Raw genomic sequence first — 22,252 nt, forward strand, 5'->3', positions numbered from 1 at the left:
GGTTTTTATTCAATAATCACGTGAGTATAAAATCCAGGTACAAGAAAGCAGGTCTACATGTTTCGGGCACAATTCAATTTTAGCCCTTACTACTGAGTAAGGGCTAAAATTGAATTGTGCCCGAAACATGTAGACCTGCTTTCTTGTACCTGGATTTTATACTCACGTGATTTTTGAATAAAAGCCTTTGGATTACCACAACTACAAGCTGGACAAAATCCCTCTTTTTTTCTTCATACTTCGTATTTCTCCTGATTCGGGTGAAGGAGTTGTTCCGTGCTACACAGTGGAATCCTCGGCAGGTGAGAGCTGCTCAAATCTTTGACGTTTTTTTAATATATAAATCGGCAGCAGTGATAAAAGAGCAAAAGGGGGATCATGAAACTTCAGCAATCTGCACCAGTGACAAAGACAATGTGGAGGTGGCAGATGGTAAAATATAGACTTATGACCTTCTGGGTCATAAGTAAACTATCATGAGATAATACAGTCACTATTTATATACCATTAATGGAAAGAGAATGTCTACATTTACCCATATAGAGCAAATTAGGTAGCCTCTCCAAAATAATTATATCTATATAAGTACACGGGAGAAACAGTAGCGTATAAAGCTTCTCCAGATAATGAACAACACTTCACACTTGTCAATATCATCTACCAAAGAAAGATAAGGAGAAGTATACTGATGGTACCGAGGAGCAAGGGGTAGCAATAGTGTTCTTGAATGGATAAAAGACGCATCAAATAAACGGAACAAAGGAAATGATATCATTGAGACCATTGGGTTTAATGGTCCCAAGCCTAAAGATCCATTTAGCCTCCTTTTGTAGGAGAATGCGGTCTAAATCCCCTCCTCGCAGTGTTCTCTTCACCATATCAATGCCCTGAAATTTGATAGAGGAAGCATTTCCACTGTGGCAACGTGAGCATGGTGAGCGATCGGTGTATCCTGGGATTTATTGATATCAGACACGTGTTCCCCTATACGTCATCTTAGCTCCCGTATCGTTTTCCCAAATAGACCACGCCAGTCGATTTACAGTTCACAAATGGTCTGATAAAGAAAGTTTTGTCAGATACGTTTCCGGTAAATGATTTGTTCTTATTAATGTAACCACAGAACTTACACGTCCCACAGGGAAAGGTACCTGAGACAGGGTTATGTAACCAGGTATGTTGTTTCGGACTCTGATACATACTGTGAACTAAGATGTCACGTAAGTTCTGGCTCTGACGGAAACTGATTCCTGGTTTATCAGGGATTAGGTGACCAATATCCATGTTGGATCTGAGAATATCCCAATGTTCTGATAGTACATGACGTACTTGATCATGGGCACTATCAAATGTCCCAATGATCCGCACATTATCAACCCCTTGTGGATTTTGTTTGGGGGATAATAGCGAATCTCTATTCAAGCTCAAGGAATGTTGGTTGGCTTGTTTAAGTAGTTTGGAAGGATATCCTCGAGATAGGAATCTGTCCTGCAAGTCAGCAGCAGCTTTTCTAAAATCCGACAGTTGGGAGCAATTCCTACGGGCTCTTAAATATTGCCCCTTAGGAATACCTCTTTTGAGAGCTTTAGGATGACCACTTTCCCATCTCAATAAACTGTCTAAACTAAAGACTTGTCTTTAGCAGAAAGTGAACGAAAGGAGAACATCGAAGTAGTTAGAAAATTCAACAGTCACTCTGATTTTGTAAAAAAGGAAGCCCTCCTTCAGTCATCTATTGAAAAATATACTGCCCAACTTAAGGAGAAAAAACATTCTCTTTTCAATAGAGACACAAAAGATTTTAGAGAGGGCAACGTTTTTGATTACAGTGTCAAGCACTCAGATGCATTAGAACTGGACACTGATATATCATCATCAGAGTGCGAGACTGAACAGGAGACATCAGTCAGGGGTAACTCCACTCAATTCTACAGGAGGCAAGGAGGTGGTTGGGGTAGAGGTAGAGGTAGAGGATGAAGAGGTAGGGGAAGCAACACTGGTGGTAGGGGTGTTTTTTTAGACAATACTCCTCCGGTGTCTCAATACCTACTTTGAAACAAAAATTCTGCATAAATCAGTCCTTAGCCTTACCTCATACTTCCTCCTCCATAAATATGGAAGAATTGCAAGTTACTAATCTTTCACCCCGCCCCCTTACTACTTTGGAAATTCAAGTGCTTCACAAGGGACTGTCCTTTGTGCCCATCCGCAGATTTCATCTGTTTGGTTGGGTGAAGGATTTGCACCTTTTCGCTCGTAAGTTGAAATGGTGAAAATTCTTTGCTACTCACGATCGACATAAATGTGAAGAATTAGGGATAGATCTGAATGATCTCCCGGATGTGCAAATTCTGACACATCTATACTCTGAAGCCTTGCGTAACCCGGATGAGGGCCCATTTACGGATGTCAGGAAGCAGGGGGTGTTACCCCTACTCTGGGACCACGGGCACGGCGCAGGGCACGGGTTCCCCTTCAGCTCGGTAGAACACCTGGTGCCCGAGGTGCGGGTGCACGGCGTGTGCGCAGTACACAGGCTGCTCGCACATTTCCGGGTGCATAGAGTTCCTGCATTATCCGGCTGTCGGGTGTGAGCCTTGCTGAGGGAGATTCCCAGTACACACCTTCCACCTTCCTCGCCTGCCATTGGTTCCTGGGGAGGGTGGTTCCTACCTTCCCTGGCTATAAAGCCCTGGCCTGAGCTCTGGTTCATTGCTGAGTTATTCCACCTTATGGTGAACACCTAGCCTCCCTGCAGATCCTTCTATTGCCTGTTGTTTCTTTGTATCCTTCCCGGCTACTGACCCCTGGACTGTCTTCCGCCTTGAACCTTCGCTGCCTGCCTCGACCCGGATTGGACATTGACTACCCCTCTTGGATTATCCCTAAACTTGTACTGCATTCTGGGCTGTCAGCTGCTTACTGCCAGTGGGTTCCTCATCCCACTACTGGCTCCCTGGGAGATTCTGACATAATAACTCAGCCTTCACCATGGAACCCGCAAAAGCAGTGGATCCCATGACGGCCATGACCCAGCAACTTAACCTCATGACGCAGGCCTTTCAGGAGATGCAAGCGAGTCATGAGCACCTGCTGCAGAGGGTTGCCACACAGGAGCAGCGCATCGCAGAGCGCACCGCGCTACCACCCTCGCCTCCCCCTACGCGCACCCTGATAGTGGTCTCTAGCGAGCCGTCAGTCAGCCTCCCTGAGCGGTTTTCAGGAGATCGGAGGAAGTACCGCTCCTTCATCATCTCCTGCGAGCTGTTGTGTTCCCTGAAGCCACGTACATATGCCACGGACTTCGTCAAGGTACGCACGGCAATTTCCTTGCTCTCAGGGCCTCCCCAGACCTGGGCGCACCAACTCCTACTAGCCGATGACCCAGTGCTGGCATCTTGGAAGTCCTTTGCCGCAGCTATGCAAAGACTTTATGATGACCCCCTGCGTTCTTCAACCGCCAGGGGTACCTTGCGCACCCTCCGCCAGGGCAGACGTCCAGTGGAGGATTACATCATGGAATTCCGTGAGGTAGCCCCGGATACGGGCTTGAACGAGGTGGCCTTGATTGACCAATTCCGCATCGGTTTGTCCGAGCAGCTCAAGGATGAGCTCGCCCGCATTGGGGTGCCGGGCTCCTTGGGGGGCCTGATGGACTCAGTAACCCACCTGGATCGCCGCTTCCGGGAAAGACGACAGGAGCGACAACAGACCCCGCCTCTAACGGAGCGCCGGTCGGAACCCTTAAGGCTTCCTGTTCCTGTGGCAGCAGACGGTAACCAGGAGGAGCCGATGCAGATCGGGGCTGTTCGGGGTCCCCTGTCCACGGTGGAGAGAACCAGGAGAAGAACCTTGCATCTGTGTTTATATTGCGCAAAAGCGGGCCATTTCCTGAAGGACTGTCCCATCAAACCTCCCGAAGGTAGGCCGGAGACACCCACGGTATGCATTAACCTACCTATGTATAACAACTCGTCTCATCTCACCATCCCTGTTTCCCTGCAGCTGGGCAACAACAATATTGATCTCTCTGCCATCATTGATTCGGGCGCAAGCAGCTGTTTTATGGACAAGGATCTGGCTTCCCAACTAGGCATCCCGTTGCGCCCTAAGAAGAACCCATCCCAGCTGCATCTGGTGGATGGCAGCACCCTAAAGACGGGACCTATCGCCATGGAATCACATCCCTTGTTCCTCCGCATCGGCCTTTACCATTCCGAGAAGATCGTGTGGGACATCGTGCCTTCCCCCTTGTTTCCAGTCATTTTAGGCATCCCCTGGCTTAGGAGACACAACCCCACGATTAACTGGACCTCTGGCTCCATCACCTTCACGCCTCCCTCCGGTTCTCCTGTTCACGCGTCTCCGGCTCCAAGCCCTCCTGCGGTTCTGGGCACCGTTGAACACAGACTACCTGACAAATATCGGGAATATGCAGACGTTTTTGAAAAAAAAGGAGCAGACGCCTTGCCGCCACACAGGCCTTATGATTGCCCCATTGACCTGCTCCCTGGAGCCCCACTGCCGTACGGGCGCTTGTACAATCTGTCCGAACCCGAGACCAGGGCCCTGAAGGACTACATAGAGGAGAGCCTAGCGAAGGGGTTCATCCGTCCCTCGACCTCTCCAGTTGGGGCCGGCATCTTCTTTGTGGGGAAAAAAGATGGGGGTCTCCGGCCCTGTGTCGATTACCGGGCCCTGAACGACATCACCAAGAAAAACCGGTACCCACTCCCTCTCATTCCCGACTTGCTGGACAGAGTCAAGGATGCCCGTTTCTTCACCAAGATCGACCTCCGTGGGGCCTACAATCTGATTCGTGTCAGGGAGGGGGATGAGTGGAAGACAGCATTCCGCTCACGGTTTGGGCACTACGAGTACCTTGTCATGCCCTTCGGGCTCTGTAACGCCCCTGCCACATTTCAGTGCTTCATCAATGACGTCTTCCGTGACCTGTTGGATACCCATGTTGTGGTATATCTGGACGATATCCTTGTCTTCTCCAGATCACTGCCACAACACGAACGGCATGTCAAATCGGTGCTCCAGCGTCTGCGGACCCACAGTCTCTATGGCAAGCTTGAAAAAAGCACCTTCGAAGTCCGTCCATTGAGTTCCTGGGCTACATCCTATCCCCAGGTCGAGTGGAGATGGACCCCAGGAAGATCCAGGCCGTCCAGAATTGGCCTGTCCCCCGCAATCGGCGGATGGTGCAGCAGTTCATTGGTTTTGCCAATTTTTACCGCCGATTCATTCGGAACTTTTCAGCGATCTGCGCTCCCATCACTGCTCTGACCAGGAGCAACACCCTGTTTGAATGGACCCCGAAGGTCCAACAGGCATTCCAGCACCTTAAGAGGCTGTTCACACAGGCACCTATACTAGTACAACCGGACGCCTCTTGCCCGTTTTTTCTGGAGACCGATGCCTCCGAGGGGGCTATCGGGGCTGTTCTCTCCCAGGTCCAAGGGGAGAAGCAGCTTCTCCATCCCGTTGCCTTTTATTCCCGCAAACTCACCGGGGCCGAACGCAACTATGATGTGGGTGAGAGGGAGCTGCTCGCTATCAAGGACGCCCTGGAGGAATGGAGACATTTGCTGGAAGGAGCCGAAAACCCTGTGGTGGTGTACACCGACCATCGCAACCTCGAATATCTCCGCAGTGCCAAGCGACTGCGTCCTCGACAAGCCAGGTGGGCTCTCTTTTTCTCCCGTTTTCGCCTCCAGATTACCTATCAACCGGGATCCAAGAACGGCAAGGCTGATGCCTTGTCCCGTATGTGCTCCTCCGAGGCCGATCCTGCACCTCCGGAACCGATCCTGCCAGCCGCATACTTTCTAGCCACCCAACACTCCTTGATCGAGAGGATCCGACGGGCCAGCATGCCAGCTCCAGAGGAGGCAGCCCATCTGCCAATGAAGCAGGGGCTTTGTTACCACCAACAGTGGATCTACGTCCCAGTCTCCCAGCGACTGCCTGTACTACAGCATCACCATGACCACCCCACAGCAGGCCACCGAGGTAGGCGCAACACCATGGAATGCATCCTACGTCAGTTTTGGTGGCCCTCTTTGGCAGCCGACGTACGCTCCTTCATAGAGTCTTGTTCCGTGTGTGCACTCTACAAACGTCCCACCTCAAAACCTGTTGGGTTATTACAGCCTCTGCCAGTGCCAACCCTTCCATGGCGCAACATAGCCATGGATTTCATTGTGGACTTACCGCCTTCACAAGCCTGTACCACCATCATGGTGGTGGTGGACAGATGTACCAAGATGTCCCACTTCATTCCGACCTCCGGTCTCCCGACGGCCCAAAAAACCTCAGAGTTGTTCCTCCAACACGTGTTCCGGTTGCACGGGCTCCCTGATTCCATCGTCTCAGACCGGGGCTCACAATTCACCTCCCGCTTTTGGACCCAGTTTTGCCGTAGCCTTCATATCACTCGCAGCCTGTCTTCTGCCTATCACCCCCAGTCCAATGGACAGACCGAAAGGACCAACCAAACTCTCGAACAGTTCCTTCGCTGTTACACATCCCATCTACAAGACGACTGGGTGAGCCATCTCCCCTTCGCGGAATTTTCCTTCAACAATCAGCTTCATTCCTCCACCGGGCTCTCACCATTCTATGCCAACTATGGCTATCATCCCGCAACTCTCCCGGATCTCCCCCTTGATGTCCCAGTGCCTGAAGTGGCTCAACGGCTCCGGCTCCTACGAGAACTGAGGCGGACCCTAACGCAACAACTCCAGGCCGCTCAGCAGCGGCACAAGACGCAGGCAGACCATAGACGCACAGAATTCCCCAGGTACAAAGACGGGGACAAGGTGTGGCTTTCCACACAGCACCTCAAGCTGTCCTGTCCCTCCCGAAAACTGGGACCCCGTTACATTGGTCCCTTTGAGATCGTGAGTATGGTCAACAACGTTGCAGCCAAGCTCCAGTTGCCTACTTCCCTGGGAATCCACCCGGTATTCCACGTGTCCTTGTTGAAACCACACCGTGCCAACCCATTCCCGGACCGGGCACCTGCTCCACCACCTCCCATCCAGGTGAATAACGATGATGAGTATGAAGTCCAGGAGATCCTGGACTCCCGCCGCCGGCGTGGGGTCCTGGAGTATCTCATCCACTGGAAGGGGTACGGTCCCGAGGAGCGTTCCTGGGAGCCCTTGGGGAATGTCCATGCGGCCGCCAAGGTGCGGGCGTTCCATCGGGCTCACCCCGAGAGGCCTTCCCAGGGTCGCGTCCGGAGGCCGCTCCTTGGTGGGGGGCTCTGTCAGGAAGCAGGGGGTGTTACCCCTACTCTGGGACCACGGGCACGGCGCAGGGCACGGGTTCCCCTTCAGCTCGGTAGAACACCTGGTGCCCGAGGTGCGGGTGCACGGCGTGTGCGCAGTACACAGGCTGCTCGCACATTTCCGGGTGCATAGAGTTCCTGCATTATCCGGCTGTCGGGTGTGAGCCTTGCTGAGGGAGATTCCCAGTACACACCTTCCACCTTCCTCGCCTGCCATTGGTTCCTGGGGAGGGTGGTTCCTACCTTCCCTGGCTATAAAGCCCTGGCCTGAGCTCTGGTTCATTGCTGAGTTATTCCACCTTATGGTGAACACCTAGCCTCCCTGCAGATCCTTCTATTGCCTGTTGTTTCTTTGTATCCTTCCCGGCTACTGACCCCTGGACTGTCTTCCGCCTTGAACCTTCGCTGCCTGCCTCGACCCGGATTGGACATTGACTACCCCTCTTGGATTATCCCTAAACTTGTACCGCATTCTGGGCTGTCAGCTGCTTACTGCCAGTGGGTTCCTCATCCCACTACTGGCTCCCTGGGAGATTCTGACAACGGACTTGCACCCTCCCGCAAAAAAGATGCCTTCTTTAAATGACAATACACCTATTGACATTTTTGTGTCCGTGGTGACCAACAAGCTCCGGCATTTGGACACACATCAGGGTGGTGCTGAGAACTTGGATGGCCAGAAAGGGAAGCGTTGAAAAAACTACAGATGGATAATGAACTGGTTATCAAACCATCTGATAAAGGGAGGAATATTGTGGTGTTAGGACATGAGAAATATCATAAGATGTGTTTGAACATCCTTAGTGATGAATCCACATATAGAAAACTCCCCTCAGATCCTACAGTGGGGTTCAGACTCGAACTACGAGACATCCTAACGAGGACTTTGATCAATACATTTATTGACAAAGCTGAATTTGCTTTTATGCTCCCTGACCATCCGGTTCTGGCTACTTTTTACAGCCTACCCAAAATACAAAAGGGCTATGACCCATTGAAAGATATGCCAATTGTATCCGGTACAGGCAGTCTTACTGCAAATATCAGCACATATGTGGATGCCATTTTGAGACCGTTTGTTATCAACTTGCCGTCCTATGTTAGAGATACCATGGACGTGCTAGCAAGGTTAAATAGTATCCAATGTGATAAAGGTACACAGCTGGCCAGTTTAGATGTTGAGGCCCTCTACAGCTCTATTCCTCACCATCTGGGCTGTAGAGCGGTTCTCTCATTCCTACAACAATGGGTGAACATCTGCTGGGTCATAATGCATTCATTATGGAGCTTCTTGAGTTCATTTTGACACATAATGTGTTCTTATTTGACGGGAAGATCTTCCACCAGCTCAGGGGAGTCGCAATGGGTAGTCCGTGTGCCCCTACTTTTGCGACTCTCTTCCTGGGCTGGTGGGAGAGGGAATAGGTTTTTTTTGGACGATATGGAGCATTTTACGGTAGCTATCCCCCTGTGGATTAGGTACATTGATGATGTGCTGATCCTCTGGGGGGCTAGCACTACTTTGTTCCAGGAATTTGTGGCTGCTTTGAACAACAACGAGTTGGGCCTATTTTTTACCTCTGAAATCAATGAGAGTCAGATCTCTTTCCTTGATTTGACCATTGCGCTCAATACTTCTGAGGATATTGTAACCAGTATGTATAGAAAATCAACTGCTACAAACAGTTTATTGAGATGGGAAAGTAGTTATCCTAAAGCTCTTAAAAGAGGTATTCCTAAGGGGCAATATTTAAGAACCCGTAGAAATTGCTCCCAACTGTCGGATTTTAGAAAAGCTGCTGCTGACTTGCAGGACAGATTCCTATCTCGAGGATATCCTTCCAAACTACTTAAACAAGCCTATCAACATTCCTTGAGCTTGAATAGAGATTTGCTATTATCCCCCAAACAAAATCCACAAGGGGTTGATAATGTGCGGATCATTGGTCTATTTGATGACATGTAAATGTGGCCTGAAATACGTTGGGAAAACGATATGGGAGCTAAGACGACGTATAGGGGAACACGTGTCTGATATCAATAAATCCCAGGATATACCGATCGCTCGCCATGTGGTTGAATGCCACACTGGAAATGCTTCCTTGATCAAATTTCAGGGCATTGATAGAACACCGCGAGGAGGGGATTTAGACCGCATTCTCCTACAAAAGGAGGCACAATGGATCTTTAGGCTTGGGACCATTAAACCCAATGGTCTCAAAGATGCCATTTCCTTTGTTCCGTTTATTTGATGCGTATTTTATCCATTCAAGAACACTATTGCTACCCCTTGCTCCTCAGTACCATCAGTATACTTCTCCTTATCTTTCTTTGGTAGATGATATTGACAAGTGTGAAGTGTTGTTCATTATCTGGAGAAGCTGTATACGCTACTGTTTCTCCCGTGTACTTATATAGATATAATTATTTTGGAGAGGCTACCTAATTTGCTCTATATGGGTAAATGTAGACATTCTCTTTCCATTAATGGGATATAAATATTGACTGTATTATCTCATGATCGTTTACATTCTGGTCATAAGTCTATATTTTACCATCTGCCACCTCCACATTGTCTTTGTCACTGGTGTTTTGCTACAGATTGCTGAAGTTTCATGATCCCCTTTTGCTCTTTTATCACTGCTGCCGATTTATATATAAGGTCGCTGTTTTAATTCCCTGCTACACTGTTACGATGTAGCGCTAGTGCGCTGACCTCCGGAACACACCCTTGTCCCTCCTTTGTCGTCAGCTGACCAGCCCAGTATGAAAATTTAATTAGTTGGATTGGCTGCTGATAGGAGGTGTGTTCAAGGGGGCGTGGTGTTTCCCCTTTAAATCACGGCGTCTGGCTGGCCGCTTCACCACCATCACAGTGCCGGGGCTATGTTTGTGTAAAGCAGCACACTGTCTCCCACACCAGGATTCGGTGCTACTTAGCAAAATCCTTATGTAGCACGCCGATTCCCAGTTTAGGGTGTCGACCTAGGCAGTTGGGTGCAGTAGCTACGTTGGCTCCTGATGAAGTGCACCAACCAGTTGCACGGAAACGCGTAGAGCCGTAGATTAGTGTGTTCAGGTCGGCTGTGTGTTGGAATGCACTATCACCGACACCAGCATTGACCTGCGTTGTCTATGCACCTACATGGGGGCTAGTGTGTGAGGGACGGCATAGTGCACTGCCGCTCCTCTCACTAACCGTCACTGTCCAGTGATACGCCTGGCACTGGTCAGTTAGTTTGTATGCTGCGTGTGGTATCTCCTTCATTGTTTCTGGGAATTCAAATATAGTTATATCTCCCAGAAGATATACCACACTTTCAGTATCCATTCCACCAGCAGGTATTTAGTTATTAGGCAGCACCCTGCCTTTCGGAGTACCGTATCCGACCACTAGTGCGGTGGTTTTGTGTACATATATTTATTAGTCCGTTTTATCTTTAATTGGTACCCACAGTGTTCCTCTAATACACCATAGTTGTGAAGGTCACAGTCTTTACAGGATTAAGTGCCCTATTTTGGATAGACAGCACGGGCATAGTGCCTTGTTATAATAATTGTAGGTTTTTCACCCCCACTCAATTTTCCACGATTAGCACCAATAAATAATTTAACGTCCTTGCCATCAAATATTTGTTCAAATGCTCAGCAGATCCAAAAAGGGATGGTGGATGAAGAACAGATTCCACAGCTTGCTCGCCACATCCTCTGCATCATTTTGGCCCATAGCAAGAATCTGAATTGGGCTCCCTTGCCCTGCCCCCTCCTACTACCTGCCCTGGCTATGCTGGAACAGAAAATCAGAATCTGATCGTAAGTGGGCACCCACCCGTTAAACCGCACCTTCTGTTTTTTATGTAGTGTGCAATCCTTCCCCATGGAGTTTGGCAACTGATGATTATTATATAGTGTGCCATACACCCCATGAACTATGCCTACTGCTGTTTCTCCCCCAACCCCCACCTCCCTAATGCTGACTTACTGTTTTTGCTGCTGTAGCTTGCAGCCACTGTGGCAGAGTGCAGTCAGGGCCTGTGACAGACCTTCACAGTGCTGGACTGGAATTTGGACTGGTGCCATTGTTGGATCATGTCAGGTCTGGACAGTCAGGTCACAGTACGACGTGCTGGCAGAGGAACAGTGTCAGGACAAGGTATTTTGGTGTCTCAGGCAGAATAAGAAAATAGCTCCCTCTTTTTAATGTTGAAACATTTTATACGGTGCAGACAGAATAATAAAATATTTAAACTGATGTTTCTCTGCTGCAGAAAACATCATGATACATATCATATCTGCTGCAGAACCTCATAATACAGACCTCAACAGCTGCAGAACATCATAATACACACCTCATCTACTACAGAACCTCATAATACACACTTCAAATGGTGCAGAACATGATATTCTGATGCTACAGAAAACACAAGGCTTTGATCAGATCTGTTTTAGGGGCCTCAGTCGCAGATCAGGTCATAAATGCTGGACCCAATTTTGCACCCTGCCAGGCTCCATGATGGAAACCCATCAGATCTCATCATAGTTTGCAGGATCCATCAGGTGTTGTCATACATGATGTACCAGATCAGGCACCTCCATGATTTTTGTTGTTCTCCTCCTATGACACAGTGAAACCGCGAAAGTCACTAGTGCAGATGTGAACAAAACCTAATACACACCTCAGGTGCTGCAAAATATCATGATAGTGAAAAGAGAACTACAAGTCTCGTCATGACCTGATTATTATTGGAAATCAGAGGACAATACATGGAGGGGTAAAAGATGAGATAACTACAACTCTCATCATGTCCAGGCTGTTATTATTGGATATAAGTGGACATTACAGGGACAGGGTATAAGAGGAGGGAACTACAAGTCCTAGAATGTTTAGATTGTTATTATAGGGTTAAAACCCTATAGATGAGAGAACTGTAACCCCCAACATGTCCATACTATTATTATTGGGCATCAATATTTATTTATTATTTAGGGAGAGGGGTATAAGAGGAGAGAACTACAACTCCCATCATGTCCAGACTGTTATTATGGGCCTCTGTAGACATGATAAAGAGAGGGGTATAAGAGAACAGAGTAGGGCATCAGTTGAAATAACACAAAAAGGCATATAATAAGACAGAACTACAACTCACAGCTTTTCTAGTATGTTATTATGGGTTATCCCAGGATACCCCTAACCTCTCCTCCATGCACAGCACAGGAGCTTTGCCCCCTCACATCAACATCCTACAGGTCTAGGATGTATATTCTGTTCTACAGGTCATTTTCTCTGCACTGGTTATCTAATGATGACATCACAGGTTCCTCAAACGTATCCTCTGCACTGCGATGTTCTGGCTTCCTGCACTTGTCACATGGTAATGACATCATCAAAGGTCCTACTCCATATCCCATTTTCTCTTCTGCACTGGGAGCTATTGAAGTGTAATTAGGGGACTGGTATTTCTCCAATCGGCCCCATAGCAGCTGCTTGCTTTGCCTCCATTGGGGGTACGCTACTGCTTTTAGACCCCCGCTATCAAAGCAAAATGGGAGAATAATTTTCTGTTGCCAAGAGAGAGGTAAGATTGCTATATTATCAGGGTACATTTTGTACATAGCTTGTCACAGCTTTTGATGAGCAGATGAAAGGCACCTGTGTATCTGTTCAGGAGGCCTCAAATACCACAAGTAGCAAAAATCACAGCAGCAGCCATTTCAGCTTCATGAATGTTATAGAGCAGTTTTTTAAGATGTCACTGACTCAAATTAGGAAATGGAGACATACCACCTGAACAACCAGGTTCAGTCCTACCTGGACTGTGGCCTTTCTCCGACACTTACCATGTTCCCTGACTCTATGGCCATCTGGGTAGGCAGTGGCCTGAACTGGCCCAGTTTGCACTCGCTGTACTGTTTTGTCCAGCCTCTGGTGTCATATCAAAGCAGGTTTTCAGCACAGCAGGTGGCGCTGTCGCACCCAAATGGACAAAGTTTTCCTCTACGAGTGTACAAAACACATTTATCAAAATGAATAAGGCATGGATCTGTGAGGATTTTCACACACTTCTAGTTGAGGCTGATAAATAGATCTGCCCTATCATGCCGCTGTCTGCCTACCCTCCATCATGTTCCATAATGTATGGCTGCTGGTGCTGCTTTAACTGTTACCTCTCCTACTGCCCCTACTATTACCCCTACACACCTCCCACCACTACTGCCACCCTACATAGCCACACACATAGAATTCTACTGCCTTGTTTCATGCTGTGCTGCTACTGTTGCTGCTACTATTGCTGTCACATGCCTTACCCTTTCCATATCCACATTGTATTGCTGCTGCCTCCAAATAAAAGGGAGAATTTTTCCAGGCTTGCTCAGAACCAGCCATTGTTTTTATTATGTTTTTGTGTAAAACTGGGATAGGTATCTGCCTTGGTTAAGGCATAATTTTTGAATGCTTATGTTTTTCTGACATTACCCTGTGTGTGTGTATAAACACAGGAAAGCACCTGCCCCTGTTAAAGCATAATGTTTCTCAGACAGCAGAGGCTCAGTGCTAATGTCGCAGACACTTATCCCTTTAGATGACGTGGTCAAATGTGAACATGGCATCTAAATGCTGAAAACCTGTAAGCTTGCACTTCTGTGCCAGGAACCGCTCCCACATGGTGCAATCTGGGGAGCTGTTCCTTCTCCCTGATCTGCTGGGTTTCTGTGAATAGACCTAGAGTATCAGAGCTGTAATTTCTATGGAGGCCTGCAAGTGGCAGTACTTTATAGGATAACCGCAACCAGGCTTACATTGTAGTTCTATTGAACTACAATGTAAGCTAAAAGCGATCTGAAGATTGCATATTCTGCCCTCCTAGGGGGCTAAAATAAAAAAAAATTCTAATCACCCCCTTTCCCCAGAATATTTTTTTTGCCATCTCTTCACCTACCGAAAAATTTAATAAAATGTGATTGAAAAGTCATACATACTCCAAAACGGTATCAATTTAAAAAACACATAGCTCCAAGGACAAATGGTAAATATATTTAAAAAAAAGTTATGGGTGTCAAAATATGGTATTATTTTTGGTATTTAGTATTTATGGTATATATTTTTTTCAGTATTAACACAAATAAAAAACTATATACAGTGGCTATAAAAGGTCTACACACCCCTGTTAAAATGTCAGGTTTCTGTGCTGTAAAAAAAAATGAGACAAAGATAAATCATTTCAGAACTTTTTCCACTTTTAATGTGACCTATAAACTGTACCACTCAATTGAAAAACTTAAATCTTTTAGGTGGAGGGAAGAAAACAAACAAAAATAAATAAATAATGTGGTTGCATAACTGGATGTAGCTGTGTTCAGAATTAAGCAATCACATACAAAATTATGTTAAATAGGAGTAAGCATACACCTGCCATCATTTAAAGTGCCTCTGATTAACCCCAAATAAAGTTCAGCATCTCTAGTTGGTCTTTCCTGAAATTTTCTTAGTCGCATCCCACAGCAAAAGCCATGGTCCACAGAGAGCTTTCAAAGCATCAAATTCTTTTGTACCCTTCTCCTGACTGATACCTTTTGACAATGAGATCCCATTGTCAAAAGGTATCAGTCAGGAGAAGGGTACAAAAGAATTTCTAAGGCATTAGATATACCATGGAACACAGTGAAGAAAGTCATCATCAAGTGGAGAAAATATGGCACAACAGTGACATTGCCAAGAACTGTGGACGTCCCTCCAAATTTGATGAAAAGACGAGAAGAAAACTGGTCTGGGAGGCTACCAAGAGGCCTACAGCAACATTAAAGGACCTGCAGGAATATCTGGCAAGTACTGGCTGTGTGGTATATGTGACAACAATCTACCGTATTCTTCATATGTCTGGGCTATGGGGTAGAGTGGCAAGACGAAAGCCTTTTCTTATGAAGAAAAACATCCAAGCCAGGCTACATTTTGCAAAAACACATCTGAAGTCTCCCAAAAGCATGTGGGAAAAGGTGTTGTGGTCTGATGAAACCAAGGTTAAACTTTTTGGCCATAATTCCAAAAGATATGTTTGGCGCAAAAACAACACTGCACATCACCAAAAGAACACCATACCCACAGTGAAGCATGATGGCGGCAGCATCATGCTTTGGGTCTGTTTTTCTTCAGCTGGAACTGGGGCCTTAGTTAAGCTAGAGCGAATTATGAACCGTTCCAAATACCAGTCAATATTGGCACAAAACCTTGAGGCTTCTGCTAGAAAGCTGGACATAAAAAGGAACTTCATCTTTCAGCATGACAACAACCCAAAGCATACATCCAAATCAACAAAGGAATGGCTTCACCAGAAGAAGATTAAAGTTTTGGAATGGCCCAGCCAAAGCCCAGACCTGAATCCGAGGGCTGTACACAGGAGATGTCCTCGCAATCTGACAGATTTTTACTGTTTTTGCAAAGAGTGGGCAAATCTTGCCAAGTCAAAATATGCCATGCTGATAGACTAATGCCCCAAAAGATTGCGTGCTGTAATAAAACCAAAAGGTACTTCAACAAAATATTAGTTTAAGGGTGTGCACATTTATGCAACTATATTATTTTATTTTTATATTTTTTCTTCCCTCCACCTAAAAGGTTTCAGTTTGTTTTTCAATTGCGTTGTACAGTTTATAGGTCACATTAAAGGTGGAAAAATTTCTGAAATTATTTAGCTTTGTCTAATTTTTTTTTTACATCACAGAATACTGACATTTTAACAGGGGTGTGTAGACTTTTTACATCCACTGTAAATATGGGTTTGTTGCAATTGCTCTTACCCAGAGAATGAAGGTAAATGGTCAGTTTTACCGCATAGTAAAACTGTATTGGAATTGCATTTTTTAAATTTTATTTTACCCCATCTGGTATATTTTTCATGCTTCCCACTACATCATATGAAATATTAAGTGGTGCCTTTAGAAAGTACAGCTTGTCCCGCAAAATACAAGCCCTAATACGGCTATGTAAGTAGAAAAGTAAAAAAAAAGTTATGGCTCTGGGAAAGCAAGAAGGAAAAAAAAAATATTCTGTGGGAGAGGTAAACTGATGACCTATCCTTTAGATAGCTTACCAAAATCTGATTGGTGGAGGTCCGATACCTGAGACCCCATCCGATAAGCTGATTGAGAAGGGACTGACGCTTGCAGTAGCACCGATGCCTTCTTGCAGCTTTGCCTAGGACATGTGATGTCATGTTCATCAATCACATGGCCTAGACACAGCTTAGGTTGCAAAAATAATGACAGATTTGCTGCTTTTTGCTTATTCGCCACCAAAAAAAATAGAATAAAAAGCAATCAAAAGTCTCCCGATCTGACCCCCTTAGACTTTTATCTTTGGGGTCATCTGAAGGCAATTGTCTATGCTGTGAAGATACGAGATGTGCAGCACCTGAAACTACGGATACTGGAAGCCTGTGCTAGCATTTCTCCTGCAGTGTTGCTATCAGTGTGTGAAGAGTGGGAGAAGAGGGTTGCATTGACAATCCAACACAATAAGCCGCACATTAAACACATTTTATAAGTGGTCAGAAACTTGTAAATAACTCATGAAAGAATAAAGTTACGTTAAAACTAAGCACACCATTGTTTTTCTTGTGAAAATCCCAATAAGTTTGATGTGTCACATGACCCTCTTCCTATTGAAAAAACTAAAGTTGGATTCAAAATGGCCGACTTCAAAATGGCCGCCATGGTCACCACCCATCTTGAAAAGTTTTGCCCCTCACATATACTAATGTGCCACAAACAGGAAGTTAATATCACCAACCATTCCCATTTTATTAAGGTGTATCCATATAAATGGCCCACGCTGTATATGTATTTGGTATCGCTGTAATCATACTGATCCAGAGAATCACATTATCCTGTTATTTATGCTGTAAAATCAAATAAAAATTTAGAACGTAATAAATTAGTATCAGTATTGCAGTTTTTTTCCTATACCCCTCCCAGAAAGAGTTAGTAAAAGTTAAGCAGTAAGTTATGTGTACCCCAAAATAGCTCAAACTACAACTTGTTCTGCAAAATACAAGTCCTCATACAGCTACATAGACAGAAAAATAAAAAAGTTATAGCTCTTGGAAGGCAACAATGAAAAAAATAAAAAAAATCGCTTGGTCAGTAAGGCATACAAAAGGCTGGTCAATAAGGGGATAAAAAGTCTGATTGTTAACACAATCAGCCATGCTTTTACCTATAGCTAGCTATATGTGACATTATTTACTATTTCTGTCATTATGTTAAAGCCTCATTCACAGGTCAGTGTTTGGTCAGTGATTTCCATCAGTGATTGTGAGCCAAAACTAGGACTTGGTGCCTCAACAAACATAAGGTAAAGATGTGCTCCTGTTCTTTGTTTAGAGACGTACCTGGTTTTGGCTCACAATCACTGGTGGAAATCTCTGACCGAACACTGACTGTGTGAATGCGTATGAACTTGTGCTGCCCGTTGCCATATTGCAGACCCGCAATACACGGGCTCCGTTCCGTTCACGGATGCAGACTCATTCACTTCAATGGGTCCGCAAATCCGGAGATGCAGAATGAAAGCACGGAACGGAACCCTACGGAAGCACTACGGAGTGCTACCGTGGGGTTTCGTCCCATACTTCGGTTTGGCAAAAAGATAGAACATGTCCTATGGGCGGATCGTGGACCCATTGAAGTGAATGGGTCCGTGATCTGCTGCAGCCGGCCTACGGTCGGTGTTCGTGCATTGCGGGCCACAGCATGGCCACAGGTTGTACACGTTCGTGTGCAGGAGGCCTAACGGAAATGTGTCTCTAAAATTTAGCTAGCAACACATGCTTTTTTTTACAACTCTGTTTTAATTTTCTGATGGCATATTCCTTTTTTATATTTCTTAAATATGATTGTGAGGGCTGCCATCTTGCCTGAGCAGAATTAAGAAAGCATTTCAAAAATGGTTTCACTTCAGCCCCATGGTCCATAGAAACAGTGGTCAGGAGGTGACATCATTGACTTCTATGGGAGAGTTTTCCAGGCATCCTGTGACCTGTAGTAGGGTCAGGAGAAAGATGATAAGCTGTGATATCACCTATTGTGAATGCTGGTTCCTCTGTTATCTGCACACAGAGGTGCTATAATGAGGCTGCAATGATAAGAGCAGTAAAGTGATCTGTACAGATCAAGAAGTACTGCCTATTATTAGGCTTAGTGGCCTCAGTGAAAACAGTATTTTTTGTAGGATTTATGGTTTTTGTTTAAATATAGATATTGACATGTAAAGTTAAAAATAACATCACCAAAAACTTGTTTAGGTCATTTTCTGATGACATTTCTTTTTTTTAAAGAGGTTGGGGAGCAAGAGCAAAGATTAGAAAAAAATAAAAGAATAAAAGAAAAGGGGAGAAAGGAGGTATGGGTCCTAACAGACTTTAGAGCAGGCATCCTCAAACTGCGGCCCTCCAGCTGTTGCAAAACTACAACTCCCAGCATGCCCGAACAGCCTACAGGTATCTGCCTACAGCAGGGCATTGAGGGAGTTGTAGTTTTACAACAGCTGGAGGGCCGGAGTTTGAGGATGCCTGCTTTAGAGTGTCATATACCAATTTTCTGGTCAATTGGAGCATCATTGATTTAGAGTCTGTTCACTTGCATGAACTATAGTTAGGAAAAAAATGTTGTGTGTAGCTACAGTAATTGTCTTACTTTTTTATTCAGTTATGATTGGCTCAGAGATATCTGGGATAGCTTATTGCTTCCACGTCTTGATTCATCAGAGTTATATTCCATGAATCTTCTGTTTCCTCTGGGATCTGTATTCCTTTTCATGCTTGGTACTGGTATAGCATATTGGAGTGGAATATTGTTAAAGTCAACAATTGGAATACTTTCATCAACGTGGAACACATTGAAAAGGTTTGATGCAATTTTACTCTTATTTACTGTACTTAGAACTATTTAAAGAGGATATTTCACCAAAAAAATGCAATCTGACAGCACCATGTTATAGAGCAGAAGAAGCTGAGCAGATTGATGTATAGTTTTGTGGGAAAAGATTCAGGGAAACCTGTAATTTTTGCATTTATAGTTCTGCTTTTTCTACCTTCTGTAAACAGCTTATCAGTACAGGAGGGAGGAGTTATCAGTGATTGATATCATTGTGTTTATAGAGAGATAGCTGTCAGTGACTGATAAGACCTCCTCCCTGTACCAATAGCACTTTACAGGGCTGAATAGATATGCTGAATCTTTTTCCAAGCTATATATCAATCTGCCCAGCTTCCTCTTTTATAACGTACTGCCTGCAGATTACCGTGCATTGTCCTGGCACAAGGGTTCTCTTTAAGCTCGACATAGCCTATCTTTGCCAGGCTTTAGGAGAACAGTGCTGGCAGTAGCAGCAATGTGATATGGAGCTCCTGCCTGTACAGTGCTCAGTATGGACTTACAGCAATGTACAGGAGTATAGATGCTAATGTATAATAGGCACACAAACTTCTGGTAGCTATTTTGCTAAGAAAAGTAAAAGTTCAATTTTTTTTTGTGTGTGTGTGTAATTTGTAGGTGCAGTGATGTTAACTATTTTTGTAATATACTTTAATTACTGAAATTATACATTTCTATTAGAAAAATAGCTCTAAAGTGGCCCATTTTGAGCCTCAGCAACACCCGTCTGTCTTCTGTTTACATAAGGCCAAATGCGAGTGTAATACTGTAGTACAGTGGCGGCTTGAAGCGCACAGCGTCATAGCAACCAGTGACACCGTGCGCTCCTGCTCGCAGCCGGAATCCAGGCCGTGTTGCCGTGTGCATTCGGCCTAACAGTGAAGACTTGCTAACACTGACTGTGTTATGTAAACAGAAGACAGAGGAGCGTTGCTACGGCTCAAAATGGGCCACTTTAGAGCTATTTTTCTAATATAAATGAATGTTTTTAGTAATTAAAGTATATCACAAAAATGGTCAGTATCACTAACCCTATAGATTACACAAATAAAAATAGAACGGAAGTTATACTTTAAAGAGTAACTAAACTTTTCTAAAACCTTTTTTTAAATGTTCTAAATAGCCTAAAATGATTTTTGTAATGTACTGTATGATCAATAATACTGTTTTTCTAATCAAATAGGCACTAAGACTATCAGATCTTAAAATCATTATCCTAGTACAGTGCTGACATGTCAGCACTGTACTGGTGTACGGATTTCACTGGACTGCGCAGGCTGAAGCACATATTGCTACTTCTGCCTGTGCTCTCCTCAAGCTTAACTAAATTCTGGCACAGCACATCAGTACCCCACTCCGCATAGCTCAAGGCTGTCTATAGTACATTCAGAGGTAAAAAAGAAAGAAGAGGCAGTAATGTCTGTAAAATTAGATGGGTCAGTATGGTAGTTTGTGTTATTCATCATTGGTCAATGACATGTTTCTGAACCGTACTGGGCCCTTCCTCAGATTATAACGAAGTTAAAGAGGTCTCCAAATACACTTATTTAAAATACAGATACTCGCTCTAATTTTGTTACAGGGGGCGTGTCTACCTGTCATGTGAAATTCATTCATAAAAAGCAGATAGTGACGCTGAGAGTATAATAAAAAGTCTGTGGTAATATCCAAATATAAAAATATACAAACATTTGTTTAGAGGAGGACAATAAGCAAAATATATTTTTCATTACACCTCAGGTCAGACCACCAATCAGACCTCAGCTGACAGCTTCAATCAAACTCCCAATGTTAATAAGACCTCAGATCAGACCCCCAATCAGACGTCAGCTCAGACCTCAATGTAAATGACCTCCAATCAGAGCCCCATGCGTTTTATTAGCCTCCATGCCTCTCATCAGCCCCCATATCAGCCCCCATGCCCTCTCATCAGCCCCATTATCAGCCCCATGCATCTCATCACCCTCATATCAGCTCTTATGTCTCTCATTAGCCCCCATTATCATCACTTATGCCTCTTATTAGCCCCCATTATCAGCCATTAGGCCTCTCATCACCCTCATATCAGCTCTTATGGCTCTCATCAGCCTCTATGCCTCTCATCAGCCCCCATATCAGTCCTTATGCCTCTCATCAACCTCATATCAGCCCTTATGTCTCTCATTAGCCCCCATTATCACCACTTATGCCTCTTATTAGCCCCCATTATCAGCCATTAGGCCTCTCATCAGACCCTATCAGCCATTATGCCTCTCATCACCACATTACTTCAGATCAGCCCCAAGAAGCCTCATGTCTTATAAAATAAAAAAGCTATTAACTCTCCTGCTGCTGGACGCCGTAAATCCTCACCGCCCACGATCTTCTTCCTCCTGCTGTCGGCTGTGCTGTGAACTGTTGCACAGCATGAGGTCACAGAGCGCTTTCATGCTGTGCTCAGCCACTGCACAGCCGACAGCCGAGGACCAGGAAGCGGTGAGTACAGAGCCTTCACCGCTTCCTGGTCCTCCAGTACTAATGAGTGCTTCCATAATGGAAGCGCTTGTAACGGCACCATTTCTGCAGACAAGGGGTTAAAATCCGTTTAGGCGATATGCCCCTTTCCGAGAGACAGGCACAGCTACTGCAGAACACCAACCTCCCGAACTGGATACAAAATAGCACTCCAAACTGGAACCTCGCAAGTAGCTGTCAGCAGACGAACAGGAAAAGCGTATCCGTCAGCTTACACTCCTGGCAATCAGTCTCTAACAGCATACATGGAATCCCCCCAATAACGAGACAAGGCTCCGTGTTGAGGGTCAAGCAGTGATCTGACGCGCTGGCACAACCAGCCCGGCCCTCACTAGCCTTGCAAATACAGAACAGACACAACACATCCCCACAATGCATCACGGTCTCCTCCTCTCTGTCCGGGAGACAACCGATGGCAATCCAACCATCCCCCAGGACAAAGGGGAGAGCACCAACACACACGTGGAGACAACAGGACAGGAACCACCACCCAAACACACAACGGCA

General features: G+C 45.5%; 1 protein-coding gene across 1 annotated transcript in view; it reads left to right on the forward strand.

The window, feature by feature from the left end:
* The window catches only part of LOC122944578 (GPI inositol-deacylase-like), a 682,600-nt gene that overhangs the window by 481,598 nt on the left and 178,750 nt on the right, over positions 1 to 22,252 (forward strand). The window contains exon 11 of the mRNA XM_044303000.1: positions 19,004 to 19,201. Coding sequence (XP_044158935.1) covers positions 19,004 to 19,201 — 198 coding nt within the window. The remainder of the gene's footprint in view (positions 1 to 19,003; positions 19,202 to 22,252) is intronic.

Source organism: Bufo gargarizans, chromosome 8 (assembly GCF_014858855.1).
Source record: "Bufo gargarizans isolate SCDJY-AF-19 chromosome 8, ASM1485885v1, whole genome shotgun sequence".
NCBI classification, from domain to species: domain Eukaryota; kingdom Metazoa; phylum Chordata; class Amphibia; order Anura; family Bufonidae; genus Bufo; species Bufo gargarizans.